The sequence below is a fragment of the Haliotis rufescens genome, unplaced genomic scaffold (genome assembly GCF_023055435.1).
Source record: "Haliotis rufescens isolate VD_foot unplaced genomic scaffold, xgHalRufe1.0.p SCAF_23, whole genome shotgun sequence".
NCBI classification, from domain to species: Eukaryota; Metazoa; Mollusca; class Gastropoda; order Lepetellida; family Haliotidae; genus Haliotis; species Haliotis rufescens.
This window is the reverse complement of record NW_025963924.1, coordinates 4,367,496-4,387,223: the sequence shown is the minus strand read 5'-3', so window position 1 is coordinate 4,387,223 and position 19,728 is coordinate 4,367,496. Positions and strand designations below refer to the sequence as shown.

General features: G+C 38.9%; 1 protein-coding gene across 3 annotated transcripts in view; it reads right to left on the bottom strand.

Annotated features, from left to right (window-relative positions):
* Positions 1-19,728, bottom strand: part of LOC124116081 (tetratricopeptide repeat protein 41-like) — a 69,720-nt gene that overhangs the window by 31,834 nt on the left and 18,158 nt on the right. For all 3 annotated transcript variants that reach the window (XM_046477294.2, XM_046477295.2, XM_048401683.1), the window contains exons 2-7: positions 12,000-12,840; positions 10,349-10,556; positions 7,301-7,521; positions 3,532-3,707; positions 2,454-2,895; positions 1,319-1,558 (exon numbers count right to left, since the gene is read on the bottom strand). In XM_046477294.2, coding sequence (XP_046333250.2) covers positions 1,319-1,558; positions 2,454-2,895; positions 3,532-3,707; positions 7,301-7,521; positions 10,349-10,556; positions 12,000-12,789 — 2,077 coding nt within the window. In that variant the 5' untranslated portion in view covers positions 12,790-12,840. The remainder of the gene's footprint in view (positions 1-1,318; positions 1,559-2,453; positions 2,896-3,531; positions 3,708-7,300; positions 7,522-10,348; positions 10,557-11,999; positions 12,841-19,728) is intronic.

The following is a 19,728-nucleotide window of genomic DNA, read 5'->3' as shown; positions in this document are numbered from 1 at the left end:
TCTATTATCGTTGGATCATATGTTTTCGGACATCATACGTTTTCGGACGACCATGTTTATCACGTGTACTCCTGCTATAAAGATGGGCTGTTTCTTCACACAGACAGTGTACCGGTAAATACTCAGATGGTGGCTTGATTTTTATATAAAGTTGTCTTTTATAAGTGAGTGTGATGTTTTACGGTTGTTCTAGTAATTTGTGAGAAAACTACAAATGTTTCTAAGCGTCCAAAACCCATAACACGGGGATAATATCAAAATATATGTTGCTGCAGTTGGAGGAGCAAGTAAACATGATATCCATGATGCTAAACACATCTTTCCGTCACTTCTTTCCATCAGTGAACTAATACTGTGAGAGTAAGCCAGTTCCAGTGAAACATCCAGATTAACAAAGGATAAAGAATAAAGACCCTTTTTAACCCACAGGATCTGCTTAATTTAAGAAAAAAGAGAATCTTTTAGAAATTGCAGACATGTCAATATGAATGAGGATTTGCCTTTGTTCACGTCAGTATAGTATGGCTATATTATCAAGTTATCGGTAAATCTTGTAATCTACATCTCCTGTCAACAGTTTACTTATGCAAAACTAAGCACAATATTTCATAGCATGATCGAATACAGGACTCTTTGCATTATGTCACGACTACTATACAATATACTATAAGTATACACGTTACTTTTTTATGATAGTTTCTAGAATGTTTTTGAAGTGGAATTATCCCTACCTCCATTCAAAATTGGTTAGAAAAGAATCCACTTGTTTGAACGATGTCATTTGACCCACCCTAGGTTGCATGAATACTGATTATGCATAATCCAAAACAGGAAGTGATCTAAACCACATAATCAACACGTATCACACACAAAATAGTGTTACCATGATAAAAATAGAGTTGCCCACCCTTGAGTTGCCAATGACAGGTACTTTACTGTTAACTGAACTCAGTAAAGAAAATCAGCATCGATCAATCCTAATTGATGTGTCATAAAAGTTGAATAAAGAACAAGAAACATTTTGCATATGACATAGTTAATGTGTCAGTAAACATTCGCCATTATGATCCATTATAAATTAACTATTAAATTAACTGCATTTCATGCAATGCAATTAAGAAACAAAAGTGTGAACGTGTAATTCAAAGTTAGCTGCATCATAACTGAAGCTGTGAAGGCCAATGGCCTACATCCATGCAGAATAAAGATGCTGATGCTGATGATGACGATGACGATGACGAAGAAGAAGAAGAAGAAGAAGAAGAAGAAGAAGAAGAAGAGGAAGAAACTGGAAGACAATGATTCAGGGTCTACTTACGTAGCACCACATATTCCACAATCTCCTTGAGATGTTGGTGTGAGAAGTCAATGAGTCCATCCGCCTTGTCGTAAACCGATGACCCGAGACATGACCTGAACTGCAGCCAGTCGTAATGAGACACCTCGAGACTTCCAACGTAGCCCATGTTCCGCAGCAGCTGCATGACCTCGATCCGTGACAAGCCGTTCCTTGACAGAGCCAGGAGACAGAGCGCATCACACACCCAGCCAACATATTCTGTAACAGCATCAAGCTAGGGTTATGTTAATGTCTCATATGTAGAGATTATTATACGAGTAAGTACGTTATACTAATTTTACAAAACATGTGTCCGAATTCTTGTCTTTCCAGAGAAAGTGAGGGCAATACATGAATTCTGACATGAGTTTCGTAAATCCAGTATGACACACGTGAGTGTAAGAGTTTCTTTATTACAAATTATTTCTTCAGCAGTGATCTCGTTTCTAGTGTGACGTCATTCCAACTTTACTTCACAATAAGATTTGAGTTATGTCAACAATGCCGTCTGGAGGATGTAAACAATACACTGGTGCGCGTGAAGTGATATTTGAACACGTGAACACACAATTCTTATGAACTCGGTTATTTCTAACCTAAAAAATGCAATTAAAACAGTCCTTATAACATAGTCAACTGGAAGATAAACTTACTGTGTTGTTTGAAGTAAAAGGTTTCAAACATAGATTTGATACCTGTAAATTTCATTTGATACCTTACACATTTGTTTTTTTATATGTATGTTGCTTTGAGCCACATACCCCATCATTCCAGCTATATCACAGCAGCCTATACATAATCATGTCTGGACCAGGCAAACCAGTGATTGATATTATGAGCAGTCCCATCAGGGCTCCAAATAATTATTTTAACCACATAGTTATTTACATTGAATATTGATAGTTTTCTATATGTATTTTATATATATTTAATTCCTTGGGTCCAATCTATCTATCTATCTAAAAAACCGGGATTTGTATCCACGATCATAGGATTCTGGTGTGTCCAAGGGACACAACTCTGCACAGTGAATTGCGGAGCCTTAGACCGCTGGACCACCCATACCTCCTTATGAACAATTAGCCCCTATTAACTGACTGACCGCTGTACGCACCAAACTCTTTCTTGTCATCCTCTTCCGTGGAATGTGAGTCCAGCTGCCAGCTGTAGTGACTCGTCCACCTCCGCAGACACTTGGTCCAGAACTCCCGCACAGAACACACCTCCAGGTTGTCCTCAATGAACTCTTCCAACTGCATGTACACATGAAAACACTGCATCTCAGCGGAGAGTACACTGAGGAAGAGGGGGCGACAGGTCATCTTGATGTCTAGGATGTGCTGCAGGCAGGACTTGGAGATGTGGGAGTAGTGCTGCTTCATGCTGTCCTGGAGGAAGTGCATCTTGTGGGAGTCTGATGTGATGGACGGGATGGAGATCAGCTGGACATCTGACCTCTTGGACAGATTGCGAAAGGTCAGATCTGATCTGGTGGTTGTGACAATGATGCGACACTTCTGTGGTAGTGTGGAGGGTAACCAGAGGAACTCCTTCACCTGTAAAACAAAGACCTTTAGAGCATCTTGTTCATTGCATCATGCATACTTTTGTCCTATTTATTAACTTTTCCTTTTTGTCTTTTCAAGTGAAATAGCATTGTGATTGTTACTCTACTACTAGTTACTACAACACCCAGACCTACACTACTTACTATGGTATGGTATGGAACAGAGTGTTCCTTACTTGTGCATCCCTCACCCAGACCTACATTACTCCCTCTGGGTGAGGCTGCATCACCTTCCCTACCCACCCATGCCACACAGTACTACACTACCCCCTGTGTGTGAGACAGCATCCCCTTCACTACACGCCCCTTGCCAAACAGTACTACACTACTTCCTTTGGGTGAGGCTGCATCACCTTCACTACCCACCCTTGCCCCCCACTACTACACTACTTGCTTTGGATGAGGCTGCATCACCTTCACTACCCACCCTTGCCCCCCCACTACTACACTACTTCCTATGGGTGAGACAGCATCACCATCACTACAAGCTTCTTGCTGCACTCTACACTACCTCCTATGGGTGAGACAGCATCACCTTCACTACCCACCCCTTGCTACACTCTACCTCCTGTGGGGTGAGATAGTATCACCTTCACAACACACCCCTTGCTACACTCTACTCTACCTCCTGTGGGGTGAGGTTGAGGGAGCTTCCCAGCTCATCTATCCCATCAAGGACCAGGACACACGGACCCAGGGAGGCAGAGGCCAGGAATGCTTCACATGTCTCCGGGAAGTTGGTTGGTTGGTCTTCACTGTCTGTGGACTGAGAGGGTCCGTCACTGGAGTCATCCCATGTGTCTGTCAATCAAGCCATGACAAGCACACTTAACTTTCATTTTGTTTGTTTGTTGTTGTTTAATGCTGCACTCAGCAATATTCCAGCCATATGACAGTAGTCTGTAAATAATCAAGTCTGGACCAGACAATCCCTGGCCAGTGATTGACATCATCAGCATCGATCCATGCAATTGGGATACGATGACATGCATCAACCAGGACAGCGAAGCTGACCACCAGATCCTGTTATTCACCTCTTACTACAAGCATATTTATGGCAAGCATGGGTTGCTGTAGACCTATTCTAACCCGGATCTTCACTGGTCAACCTTCAGTCAGGTGTGCTAAAAAATAAATACTTTTCAATACGTTTGAATGTTGAAAGCTATAGCATACTAGCAACATTTTAAATACCATTATGTTATCTGAGTAAATGAAAATCATGGATTGAAAAAAAGGTTTGTTTAGTAGTGAATAAGACTTCATTGAAAACCAGACCAGTGTATAAACTTTGGATAGAGGCAGTTGAAAACAAACTAGCAAACATTTCAGTTCTGTAGCTTTCTTGGTTTAAAGTACTGAAGGCTAAACTGATAGAAACTGAAGACCTGCGTTTTGATGCAATGAATATGAGTGGTTGTCAAGGCAAAAATGTTTGCAGGAGGTATGGTATATACATATTCCTAACCTTCTTTCTCATACTTCCAAGTCAGAATGATGAGATCTGATTGGTTCACGTGATCTTGATAAAATACTATGTTTCCCGTATGGGAGTAAAATAAATTTCTGAGCGAGAGAATAAGTCCCTTATACCCTGCCGCGAAGAAGACAGGCTGCACATGGATTTCTGAGAAGGAGAATAAATCCCTTATACCCCGCTTCCAAGCAAAAAGACACACACTTTTTCCGAGTCAATGAAAGTCATGTGACATAGCACAAGTTTACCTCAACTCAATCAAACAGCTATTTTCTGTCAATTTTGAATTTGTATAAATTCTTTTACAATGGCAGGTTATGCATCCCTCATTAGGTTTTATACCACACGCCTCGGTCTCATGGTACAAAACCTAACACGGAAAGCACAAAACCCAATGTTCCCCGAGTAATACTGCTACAATTTATGTGATACTTAAAATATTCTGAACAACAAAAGTTCCTGTGACATTGAATAAGATTTAATGCAAAGGTATGTTTTTAACCAAATCTGAAAAAATTTCGGTTTGCAACAGATAAAAGACTCCCATAAGTGTTCAAATGGTTTAATTTGCCATACTGACTTCAGAAAATGCATGATTTCATAAAAAACATGAACATGCCAAAATGTCAATTTACAAATCAATAGCGTGTGTTTCCACCTCTGGTTGCGATGCAAGCAACACATCTTTGTCTCATGGAATGGACCAGGCGTCGCACAAAGTCCTGTGGGATATCTGTCCATATCTGCTGGAGCATGTTTCGAAGTTCCTGGAGTGTCTGTGGAAGACATGGTTGACGTCGAAGGCGCCGATCCATCTCATCCCACATGTGCTCGATTGGTGAGAGATCAGGGGAGCGAGCCGGCCAGGGGATGACATTCGCGTTGTTTTGTTGAAGAAAATCCTGAACAAATCGAGCAATATGAGGCCAGGCGTTGTCATGTTGAAAGGTAATTCCTGGGCCATGATACACAAAAACGGTAGAACAACAGGGCTGATGATCTCGTCGCAGTAGCGCTGTCCATTGAGATTTCCCTCTAGCACTATCAAACGGGTCCTCTGTCTTGCTGTAATCCCACCCCATACCATAACGCTACCGCGTTAATCTTATAATCTTCTTCTATGACACAATGATTGACATAACGTTCACCTCAACGTCGGTACACTCGAAACAGTCGATCGCTGTGGCTGAGGTGAAAACGAGACTTGTCAGTGAATAGAACTTGTCCCCACTGCATGGCCATCCAGCGTAGACGCTGTCTGCACCACTGTAGACTTGCTTGACAGGTTTCCTGACAAAATGGGACGTCTGGCGACAATCCCTGCACATCTGAGGCGATGACATACGGTTTGTGAAGATATTCGTCGAAGGCCAGGGATGCTTCTTGCAGTCACTGTTGCTGGCTGGAATCGATTTCGTAGGTGTGTTGTTCAAATCCAGTTGTCTTGTCGTTTATTGGTTACGCATGGCCTGCCACTCCGAGGATGGTCTCCTAATGCATTCGTCTATTGCCAACGTTGACATAAACACCAAATGGTGTTTCTGTGGACATTAAATTGTCTTGCAACATCACGTTGACTCGATCCTGCTTCAAGCATACCAATGGCTCGTAGACGCTCATTTTCGGACAGGCATGGCATTTCATAATGTTGAATAATTGCGTAATTTTATTGTTTTTCTGAGTGGTTGTTGTCAGCACGATGCTAAACAATGCATATGGAATCCCATTAACGCTTTTATACCCATTCTTGGGTAGTGAAATGTATGGGGCTTGCATAAAAGTCAACTTTAGCATGGAATGCATGCTTTTCTGTAGCAGTTGCGTTTTGTGACTTGATTCCATACATGTATTACAATATTGAAAACCAAACTTTACTTGTTTGAAAAATACACTAAAATATTGGTGTCACAGGAACTTTTGTTGTTGAGTATATTACAATTATGAAGTCACTTGACTGAATTAATATAGCTATCAGCAATCTGTATATGTACGTAATAACAGTATCCTGAGACAATGTTTCATTAGAAGTCCTGTAACTCTAAGAGAAAGTGTACCACACTCACCCATAACAGTATTGTGTATTTAGCTGCCAGGTGTGTATACCATGCATGTGCACTGTTTGCATAGAACTACCAACTACATGTAACAAATATTGAGACCGTCTTTAGCATGATCCTTGCTTATACAGAGTATTATACAGAGCTCCAGATAAGCTGTGTATCTGCGTAAACTACGCATCAGAAATGTAGAAATAGGCAGTAAAATAAAATCCAAGCGTATCAAATACGCAAAGAACATTACAGATACGCTACAAAATTAAAACTTGTGCGTATCATCAAAATATTGTGAAGTAACCCTGCGTATTCGATTAGAAAATCAGCAACTTATTTTGAAATTATAAACAGGCATTCTGTCAACCTTGCCAAACTCCACGATGACAGTAACATCGTGATCATTTGCCATCACACTTTCTTGTGGAAGTATCATGGTATTTTTTAGTCCTATATAGCTCTCGAACCCACACGACACCAGTTTGCAGGGACTAGATGAATTGTGTTTTTAAATATTTAACTTAAATACCCACATGTGTAAAAACTAGTGGGTAACAGAAATTTGAATACCCAGATAGAATTACTGATACCCAATGATTTTAAAATGCATAGGTAAAATACCCGAAACACCAAAAGCTTATCTGGAGCCCTGTTATATCTCTATTCTGTTATGATAAACACCCTGGACCCATCCTGATGCATTTCGGAAGTGATGTCACCACCTCCTTTGATCCTACATCTCTAACTTCATACAGACTTTCTCTCACTCATGAGAGGGATTTCACATGATGTTTATAACGCGTTTTCAGTTCATTTTCAAAACACCTGTGTCTACCACTAATGCTGAATGTACCATGCCCACATACCTTGAGAGAGAAAATGTGCACGTAGTTGCTTGATGCAGTGTGTGAGGAAGATGGTGATGTCAGTGCTGTGTGCGCTGCAGCCAACAAAATGGTGGATGACCTTCACCTCAGGGTTGTCTTCGTGAAAAACCTTCAGCCATTTTGCCACCAGTGCAGACTTGCCTGACCCTCTCTCCCCTGACAAGATCATCAATGACTTCCTCTTACAAGGCTCCTCTTTCCTGTTGTCATGGAAACACACAAAGCCTTTCTGTAAACATCATTTAATGTTAATCGCCTAATTCTAATATTTTCCAGTCAAAACGAAAAAAGCTGGACTTACAACAATGTCAAACACAAACAAAATGTCCTCTCAGTCTGTAAATAATTGCACCTGGCAAGCTGACTAAACCATTCAAACTAGAGGTTGATAGCAGGAAAAACAATCTGCAATGACAGACATAATCCAGGTCACACATTGATTTAACATGACACCAATTCTTTAGTGTCATAAATAGCTCAGGCCACAACAAAATGACATCTAGTTTAGGGTTTTTCTTGGGTGTTCTTACTCATAAAGGAAGCCAGACGCAGTGTATTCAATGTTCTGTTATGCCGTTTTTCTATAAAAAACTTGGCTTTTTATTGGTCAGCGGGACTACTTTTCATTCTGTCATTCTTTCGATTCCACTCGTGGGAACAATGGGTGAAGCCTATTACTTGTCTCCCCTGTTGTGATGTTGTTGGAATATTGCTGGAAGCAGTGTAAAACCATACTCACTCACTCACTCACTCACTCAAAATTATGAAAAGAATCCAAGAGAGTGATTTACCCAACTGACTTACTAAGTTGATTCACTTTCAACACTTATATAAGTTCTTTGCCAATATATGCTGAAACTACAGTAGAACATGAATATAACAAACTACAAGGGACCAGAAAAATCAGTTTGTAATATTCATGTTCGTTATATACATTTTCAGATATCAGTTCGCTATATCCGTTAGTTTGCTGTAGAGAGTTCGTTATGTACGTAAATTCTATATGATAATATATAGGAGATAAATCAGGGATTTTGTAACTGTTCGTTGTATCCGTTTGTTCGCTCTATCCGTGTTCGTTATATTCGTGTTCTACTGTACTCTCACTGAGCCAGGTCAAGCCCTCAGATTCCCATGCAGCTAAGATAACGTGGCTATATCCCCTGCCCCTGTTGCAGAATTTATGACATAATTAAATCTAAACAAACCCTAACCTTTTTTAACTGAGGTGGAACTTGTCATGGAAATTGTAAAAAACAGAAGAGTTTGGAACCTAAGTCCATCTTGTTGCCATGGAAATGTAAAAAATAAAAGTTTCTAAAATTTCTTAACAGAAAAAAGGCACCAGTTCAGCATGGACCTGACAAACCTGCAAAGTTTCATGAAAAAATATTGAACGGTTTATGAGTTATGCTCCAGAAAGGAACCCTACCCTCACAGAACCTAAGTCCATATTGTTGCCATGGAAACGTAAAAAATAAAACTTTCTAAAATTTCTCAATAGCAAAAGGCACCAGTTCAGCATGTACTTTGTTGGGCGGGAGATAAAAATGTGTGGGCAAGAGAAAGTCTTTCCAATTAAGAAGAGAAATATTAATACAAATTTGTTCAAAAGCGTAAAGAAATTATCAGAAACTCCTCATTTTAACAAATTTGGCTACCATGTAAATGTAGCCTTGAGTTTGCTGGGATGTCTAGTCTAATGCCAAATTCTAACACATCATGATATTAGAGATAAAAAATGTTGTTTAGAATGGCAAACAACTGTATATACTTCAGTGTAGGATTGTTAATTGTCTAAGGTTGTTGGACACAGATATAGAACTACTCAAAGATTGCTTATATTTTCTACGTTGATGCCTGTACTTGCAGGGAATACAAGTTTATTTTAACATGAATCCACAGTCTGTTGTAGTCAGTCACCTGCTCAGCAAAACACCACATGCAGGCCAATGTAAGGCTGGCAAAATAAACTGGGCGAATTCTGTGATATTTCTCTCAGTGTACATCTCCACCTCAGCTGTTTCTGTGACTCATGTGTGATACATCGCACCCCTGTATCTATCTGTGATGCACAGCCCAATGAGGGAACTCCTTTCTGTGTCGCTAACCACATTTAGCATACTGCAGTATGTGATAGGTCATGACAATCTGACACATTTTTTAGATGCTTTTTTCAGCAAACATTGATTACACTTCTTTCCCCTTAACTTGTCTGAAATTGCAGATATTTAATTTGACTTCATTTTAACCCTTACTACCTGATCTGGAATTGTCTAAAAGTGATTCCTAAATTATTTACAAATAGAAATTGAAATATTATTTTACTATGACTATATTAATCCATAACAATTTGTTAAAACTTCAAATTTTCCAATATTTTTACAGACGAGACCCAGTTCATTCCCTAAATTTTGTAAAATTGTACAAATGCTGACTTTGAATAAAAATATTCCTTTAAAAAAATCTATTTTTGCTATAACTTTTGAAAGGTTATTCTTAGGAAAGTAACCTAAAACATGTCTAATCGATCATGGTTTTTCTTATTTTGACTCCTGCCTAATGGTATATAATGTGAATAAGTAACGAGCTATGAAGAATTACAGTTGGTTATTCTCGGTCTTGCCCTTAATCAGATTTAAGTAAAATGTCTTTAGATCTTATTCCTAACCACCTTCACAATTTCTTGTAGTTGTAACCCAAATATATCCCTACACAACTGTAAACAAAACACATCAGATTGAGTAAATTAGCTTGATATCACCATTCAAATTTACACTTGTAGAAAAACAACATGCAAAATGTGAAATTGTTTCACTAATGCTCTCACTCATTTAGACATCCAGGGGTTGACAGCTATGATCCAGTAAACTTTGCTTTTTTTGTGTTACAGCCTTATAGGGCCACCTTTTCAATACAAAGATTATGTTTAAAAATATTAGGGTTAGGGCCATTGTTAATAACATTTGTGAATGCACACTGAATGCTGCAAGAACAATGACAGTGTTTGTCTGAAGTGCTACCCACCTCTTCCTGAGAGCCCTGCTGGCAGAATAGGCTCTGTACTTGGAGAAGGTCTCGACTTCCATGTCCATACTGACCTCCTCAAGGGCCGACAGGGCAAAGTCAGTCAAATGATCCATGATAGTGTCACTTGTCGATGAGGCAATGAATTTCTGCCGAAGATTTTCAGCAAACGACTCCTGAGACATCCATTCAGTGTACTCCTCTGTATCTGGTCAGGACAAAACAGTGGCTATGGTTTAACAACAAGTATTAAGAGTGATAACCTGGAGAAAGACTTTCTGACCTGGGTGCCGTTATACAAAGCCATCTTACCGCTAAGGAGATCATAACTCCCATACCTTAACATAGACCTAAGACTGTAGCAATGGTAAGGTTGTTTTGAACAACGGAGCCCTGGTACATAAGATACTGCAGCATCTTGTCTAAACAAAACATTCTAAGTACCATAACGTAACTCGTTCCATGATGGTTGCAATATATAGGCCTTTATTACACTCATCAGTGACAAAAAATGGAGTCATTTTCACTGAAACAAGGGGTATGGGAGGGCATTTTCAAACATTTGGGTTTGGTTTAACACTGCTTTCCTTTGAACAGTATTCCTGTTATATCATGGTGTGTCAGCTTAACTTGGGAGGAAGGCCTGAAGTAATGTAGGTCTTAGACGTTTACCACTTTGGTGAAACCCATGAACATGTGTATGGTTCTGACAAACCTAGAAACATAATCGTGGCGAACCAGGATACGAACCCACAATCACAGGTTTTTGGCATGCCCAAAGGATGCAACTCTGCACAGCAAATCACCTCACATCAGTGATAATTCTTGTGTCAGAACTGAATTTGATGCAGCAATGCCAAAATAACGCACTTAAGGATGACGAGTGTTAATCCTTATCACTGCAGATGCTCTATGTAAAATAAACATGTCCCCCAGCCTGTAATTGTTATTTGGCATTTTCAGCTTGTGATCATGATGACAATCTGAACATATGGACTGTAATGTAAACTACATGTACCTGCGTTTCTTAATTACTGATATATAAGATGTTAAGATCACCAGCAGGAGATATTCTTGCACTCTCAAATGACCCAGTCTTTGACTGATAGGCTTTGTTTATACTTCTTACAACAAGCATAGGTTGCCAGGGGTCTTTATTCTTACGGTGGAATTCCCACAAGCTTTGAATGATGGGAGCTTTTGCCCATTCCCAGCACTCATAGCAGAGGACATACAGTATGACGACTAACCAGTGGTTGATACAATGAGAACCATTCCATGCTGTGGGGCTACTATACACACAATCAACCAAATCCCTCTGTCTCACCAACCAATCCTATTTAGTTGCACAATATACAACCAGCTAAAAGGTCTATTTGTAATTGATATGAAGACAACCATTCTGCTTCAATAACTATGTATAACTACAGTAGGTTCAACTTCCTCTGAAGAGTAATAGCATCAGCTTGTTTTCTTCTCAACTCCTAGTTTCAATCCCAAATGTTTAGTCTGCCCCTGCCTTAATCACTGACTGCATAATGGTATCCAAGCAGCATATGTTTCTCCTAATGCCACAAAATGTTAAAGAAAAAATTGACAAACATGATAACATTCTCCACAACTTAATGAAATGGAAGCAACGTGTACCTACCTATGAAATACTCAAAGTTCTCAAGAGGAGGATACAGCATGTCCACCACAGCAGTCCAGTCTTTGAACACCAGGCTGCCCAGCTCCTCCGGTGTCTTGAAGTACTGCACTGGCAGACCCTTCTTCACAATTCTCTGCTTCATGTCTCCGATCTTCAGTCCAGCATGCTCGCTCTCCTCCCGATACATAGCACAGGCGGCTTCCTTCTCATTCTCCCCTAAGTCAGCAAACTTGTATTCCAAATGTTCCGCCTGCCTGAAGTAAAAGTTGCAGTGTTCACTGTCCCCAAGGAAGGCTGCCTGGATGATCTCCAGTTCCGTCAGGCTACAGTTCTGGTGAGACTCCTCCAGAACCCACTCATACCCTGCAGACGCTGCCACCATGTAGTTCCTGTCCAGGGGTGGAGATGATTCTGGGATGCTGGTGAAACATTTTGGGAGTGTGGCCGAACTGTCTGGGCGGTAAGGGCCGTAACACTCCCCTAACAGGCAGATGAGGAAAGGCATGCATTTGTGGATGTAGTCGAGCAGGAGGCGCAGGAGTTGCCCGTTCTGGATGATGCTGTCATCAGGCTTCCAGCGAATGTCAACAGGGCTAAAATAGGCACCTCTTTGTAAGGAGAACTCAACGATACGAGGGTAGATCTTCTCAGCTAAGAAGTTGAGTTCGTCCTCAAAATCAACTGGCGTTGCACAAATATATGGACAGATGGGTTTCCGGATCTTCAGTTCCTTTCCTGTGTCCGGAACTGTGCTAGGATCCGGACTCTCACCCAAAAAGTCCTCGAACATGGTTGCCAGTCTCCACCTACAGACACCCTCACATCTTGAGTGTTCTCACATCTGTAACACAAACAGGTTGGTACAATGTGTTAACAAGGGGTGATATATGCAAATGTCTTCTTTAGTGGTGTATTTGTACATATTCTTACAGGTCTACTGCCACATATTAATTTCAAATGTAAATAAATCTCTAATACAAATGTTTGGGCAAACAACTTTTTCATTAAATATGAATATTATAAATAAAAATAAACAAAAATATATGAATGATCAACTTGTTTATTACAACTGATGTTTGATGTAGATGCTCACACCATTACGAAGCCAGTAATCAACAGAGTAATCAAACATTCATCAATGTACCACAGGCCCATGAAGATTCGGGTAGGAACTGGTCTTCAACAACCCATGCTTGCCATAAGAGGCAACTAACGGGATTGGGTGATCAAGCTCGCTGACTTGGTTGATGCATGTCATCGTATCCCAATTAGGTAGATCGATGCTTGACATCAAATACTGGATTCTCTGGTCGAGACTTAATTACTTACAGACCGCTGTCATATAGCTGGAATATTGCAGAGTGCGGCGTTAAACAACATACAAACAAACAAACAAACAAACAAAACAAACAAAACAATGTACTACAGGCTACATTTACATTCATTTGAAAATGAAATCATTAGCAGGATGGTTCATTGTTAACATATCTGTATCTTGAGATGACAAAAGAAAGATTTAACATATGTTTTGCAAGATAAGAATTTGTAAACATAGGGTTATATTATTTGAGGAGATAGTCATGTCCACAATACTGTTCAAAGGTCAGGCAAAGACATCATATTATTCTGCACCTGAACGTACACCTACTTCAACTGTGGCACTTATCTCAAGCCACTACCAGGAACTGTTCATTCACACTGATGCTCACTTGACATCCTCATAAACCGATCGGGAGTGAGTTATTGTGATGGGCTGTGAGGACAATACAATGCTGTATACCCGGGAAGTACAATCCTGCATAAACCTGGAGAACAACCATCTAACAACCAGCACAGTAAAAACTCCACGAGTGCCTGACAAGTATTTACTGTGTACACACTATACTATAACACAAGTTCACAACCCCCAGGTAAACTACCAGCTCTGCACTGATAGGCAAAATATTTAGAGAATAAATACAAACTATGAGGAATTACAGATTAATTATTTAATCATCGCTCGGATCTTCATGAGTTACAAGTCGGTTATTCTTTATATTACCTATAGCCTTTTATTCTGAGAAAATGTACAAAATGTGGGTTTTCTAATCTCAAGTGGAGAAATCAGTTCTGTTGGGCTATTGTTGGAACGACATCACATAAAATCGTTTGTGACATCATGAACAATGGATCATGTCATCTTCAGTTATTTGTGACAATGCGTACATAAAAAACCTGTTATACTGCTATGGGCCCCTTTTCAACAATTGAACACTTGGATAAATTCCCAATCAGCATTAAGCAAAAATTATAATGCTCAGGGAGAATAACAGAAAGTAATTACACCAATAACCATGCCCCTATGGGTAATATTTGCCTACATTCTACAAACGGTATGTAAAATTGACTAAAACATTTGAGTTTGAATCAGAATAGGTCTCCAATGTGTCAATCAGGATTTAGTAGTCAGACTTTGTGACCTGGCAGAATGCTATCAGTGTAACCTGATCGTTACTCATGCTTTCAGTCCAAAATCACTGCCTGCCCACCTGCCCATGGCTGGTAACTTTTCTGTAGGGCTGAATGAAATTTTCCTCCGCCTGCTGGACAGTCTGGCAGATAATTTTAAGACTACTTACGTATTCAGTTTTATTCAGATTTATTATAGTCACCATCTGGTCCGTCTGTCCGTCTGTATTTTGTTTCCAGATCATAACTTGAAAACTGTGAAAGATGTTTCATCCAAACTTGGTACATGTATTAACCAAGGGCTGAAGTGGTGCCTTTTGCTATTGTATTTGTAGGGGCTGGGGGGATTTGTCATTTTCTGATGACTCTTGTTATTCTCAAGTAGTTGTTTGCATTATTTCAACCGAATCAAGACACGATTTGTCTCATATTTTTTTGGCAATTTTTCAACATTTATAATGCCTGAATGCGGGCAGGTAACTTTAAAGATGGGCAGGCAACACTTATGAGTCACCTACCCTGCTGTCTTCTTTGGTTTTAAAATAATTTCAAACACTGCACTGGTCTGCCTCCTTGCCAAATAGTGCAAGAAAAATACTGCACACCTGGGTCCACTTGCATGAAACAATCTTAGAACTACGACAACCATGACTCCCACATTCATCAAAACACAGGCTTACAGAAGTCGTAGCTTTATTAACATAATATTATTTATAATGTATGAATGGGCTCTGATGACCATCTTATAAAAAAAAAGAGTCTCCATATAATGGTATTAAAAAAAAAGAAATATATTCAATAATTATCACTATTCAGGTAAGTGCCCCAAAATATATCTTTTCTCCTTGACCTGATAATCTCCAGCCAAGTGCTAACTCCAAATCAGAAATATTCTGTCCCTGTAGGCATGCTAAGCCATGGATTAGAACAGTCCAACTTTTAATCTAAGCTGGTTAATCCTTAAGCTCTGACAGTCATCAGGCACAACCACTTCAGAAAAGAATGCTGACCTCATATTGGAAATATCAGATATCTTAATCCTGATTGATTTGGAGTTACAACTCCGATCTTGATAAATCAGGCGAGTTTCGTGCTGACAATCATAGTTCTTCAGCATTACTGTGAATCTTTACGATTATTTCCGCAGAAATCTCCTTGCGGGTGTTCCTGGCGAAACAGTCTACTAAGAGAGGATAGGGTGTTTTGTGTGTTCTGAAGAAGGAAAGACAGATATAAGTGAAATCAACATCAACATTGAAGTCATGTTAGTAGGTAGCATTTTGCAATACAGTAACCATGGCAACATGCTCCAAAATATTTAAGAACCGCTTTTCTTTGCGTTTTTTTCTACATTTTCCACATGCATTATCCATTCACAGGAATTTGTAGCTCATAATACACAAATAAAAACATAACATGTTTATGAGACCTGTGTCCCATGTGGAGGACGTTTCGTGCACACATGGTAATAAACAATTATATTTATATTTCTGTACAGTTTACACATTCTTGCTATCCATCGTCAATTGTGGCATCATGTAAGACAGGTAAATATTTTACCAATTTGAAACATAATGACCTTGAAATCTAAATGCAGGTGCTTTTGAATTCATTGTTTTTTCATGAATTAATACAGGTATTCATGAATCATCTGTGGTGACCTGCACGACCCTGCATCAAACTTAACTAGAACCTATTCAAATGAAGTAAACCTAACAGAGACCTTGTAAAGGTTCTCATCAGAAAGATTCAAGTTTTGTGGAACAAAGTTTGCTTATTTCATCAGTGCCGTATTCGACATAATAAGCACTTAGAAAATTGAGAGATGGGGGCACATATAAAAAAAAAAATTCATAGATCTAGTAGCAGTTAACAATCTTAGTTCAAACCACCATTAGAAACTGGTAGAAGTCCTACGGTCCCTGCAAAACTGCCCAATAGTTAAGGTATCATGATGACTAATATAAAATTGCTATTTTAAGGGTTTTGCTACATGTTATCATCATGATCATTATAAATAAATAAAAAATGGACTAAAATTTTTAGTTTCTATTGCTCCAAACATTGATGAAACTAAAACTTTTTCAATAATATCTATTGAGCAATACTACAAATATACTACCGGTATATATATTTTCAGTCTTAGTCGGGGTCACTTATACGTTATATAAGTTATAGAGATTACTTACAGATTGGTCTAGGCAATCAGGGCACACTTGTTGGAGGAGGGTGCTTAATACAGTGAATACAGTAAACCTGACCTTTGATTCAAGCAATCAGTTTTGTAGAAAAATTCAGTTACCGGTAAATGTTTAATTTGTGCAGTGAGTTTGTTGATGAGAACACAAGATGTCGTTGCGAAGATCAAATTCAGACCACATAAAGCCGGGCATTTCAAAGGTGGCTGCTAATGACTTCTGAGCTGAAACCCGAGACATTGCAGTGGTCATCGAAGACTGAGTGTGAGGTCAGATTGCAAAGTTACTTATACTAATCAAGGCAGATCACATTCAGCTGAAACATCATTGAGGGCATGTACTCTAAATGATTGCCTGGCATGCTGTGACACAAAAGAAAGACTCGTGTTTCTTGTGTTTGGATTTCAGCAAAGCCAATGCAATGCAGCTATTTTTTGTACCAACATCATGAACAATAAACATAGAGAAGGTAGAGTGCAACTAGTCACAGACGTATATATGACCAGTCACAAGAAAGGGAATAGAGACACCTGCCCTGCTGTGTACAACTGTCAGAAAAAGACTGCTCTTAGTTGAAAACACATGCACAGAAGGACAAACAAAATATTTCTTATTTTTGCAGATCCAAAAAAAAAATTCTTCAAAATTTCTAAAGCTGCATGTCAATCGACTGTTCAATTTAGAAATTCAGTCTGTGCCAAATCTTTCTAATTCTAATTCTTTATTCATGTACATGTGTAGGCCAGCGGCCCATGGTACAATATTTGGTCCATCATAAACATTTATAGGCTTAGTGTTTGGAGTCTAACATTCATAGCATGGTATATAAAAGTTGCAACATTTCTAATTACAGTTTCATTGTTTACCGCCATAAGCATATTGAATTTAGCAAGAGTAGGATGTACAAAATACTTCTGTGGTAAATACTGAAGACGAAGTTCATCATAAGCGTTACAAATTAATAAAAAATGATATTCATTCTCGACATATCTTTGGTTGCAACTATTGCACAATCTCTGCTCTCGTGGAGTATTAACGTATCTACCAGTCTCAATATGGAGAGTATGGGAGCTACAGCGAAACTGGGCTAGTGCAACACGAAATTTGTTGATAGTGATAGCAGACAAATACAACTCTAGACTGAATGAATTTTTGAAAAGTGTATAATGGAACATTTTAGAACTATTTGCTAAAGACCAATGCCAGTCCTGTTCGTAAGCAAATTTTAACCGATCTTCACATTCGGAAATAAATGATTCGGGGCAAATAACATATTGGTTCTCCCATATATATCCAAATCCAAGGCTGTATAAAAGAGTTTTGACTTTTGTAGCCCAATTAGTTTTACCATGTGTGGCTAGCTGAAATAACATATCATAACTTTTCTTAGGATATCGTGAATTTGGTAGGGACATAAGTTTACACCAATATTTTATACAGCGTTTATACGCAGAAATGTACAGTGGGTATCTTCCACACTCTCCTCGCACAACATGATTGGGAGTAGACGTTTTAACACCTAGCAGACGTTTACAAGCAAGTACATGGATACTTTCTATTTCTTTGCAGTTTTCAAAACTCCATATTTCAGCCCCATATAACATAATTGGAGCAATTTTAGTATCGAATATTTTAAAAAATAGTTTCAGTGGAATAGGTTTAAGTGATGAAAGGGATTTTAGAACCGAGAACAATACCCGTTTAGCCTGTAATGAAGCATTGTAAGTATGTTTCGACCATGATAAATTCTTTGAAAATACAACTCCCAAATATTTGTACGATGATACACATTCCAACTGACAACCAGTGAAATACCATTTCTCAGATCTAGAAAGTACACCACCATTTTTAAAAACTACTATTTTCGACTTATCAAGATTTACATTTAGGGAATAATTCTGGCAATAGTGTTCGAGTACATCGATGCGTTTTTGGAGGCCATATACAGTATCTGATATAAGAATTACATCATCAGCAAAGAGTAGCAGGAATAGTTGAATTATGTCTGGATGGAGCTGGATTCCGGGTTCACAGTTAGCCTCAATTTCAACAGCTAGATCATTGATAAACAATGAAAACAAAAACGGGCTCAGTACACAGCCTTGACGGACACCCAAGTCACAATCGAATACATCTGAGAAGTTATTGTTAAACTTTACACAGGAACGTACAGTCGTATATATGGATTGTATACATTTAAACATTTTAGGTGACACACCACTGTTATTCAAAACTATCCATAGTTTTGATCTGTTTATAGAGTCGAACGCTTTGGAGAAGTCTACAAATAAAGCATATAGTTTACCTCGCTTCTTCCCCAGATAACGCTGTATAACTGACTGTAAAATAAACATATTATCAATTGTGGAATAGCCACAACGAAATCCTGCTTGCGACTCCACAACTTTATCATAGGCATCACACCAAGACTGCAACCTTCTATTTAGAACAGAAATATATAACTTGCTAAAAATACTTAATACTGTAATCCCTCGGTAGTTATCGGGTGTATTAGTATCCCCTTTCTTGTGTAATGGTACAATTTGGCCAGTCGACCAGGAAATCGGAAAATAAGCGGAATCAAATATAACGTTAAACAGACAGGTAATATAGGGAACTAACACATCGCATGCGTATTTGAACATTTCAGCAATAAGCTTATCACTGCCGGCAGCTTTGCCTGTTTTCAATTTGTTAATTGCCTCAATTACCTCCTGCTGTTCAATTGGCGAGTCTAAGATAGATTGAGTTAAGTCATCAAAATTGTTATCTGGCACAGTGTTATCTTCATCCCCCATTTCTGAATCGAACAACCCCTTAAAATGTGAAAACCATTGCTCAATATTTATATTTGGCTTAGGACGGACAGTGGTAGCAGACAGACGTTTCAAATTTGCCCAAAATATTTTACTGTTATCCAAGTTAGTCAAAATGGTACTCTGTACATTGTCTTGATATAACTTCTTTTTTTCACGGATAACATGTGTATAAGTATTTCTTGCCTTAATATAGTTACAAAGTGATGACGAATCTTTTAGTGATCGGAAAACCTTAAGAAGCCTATATCTTTCACAGCGGTGGTA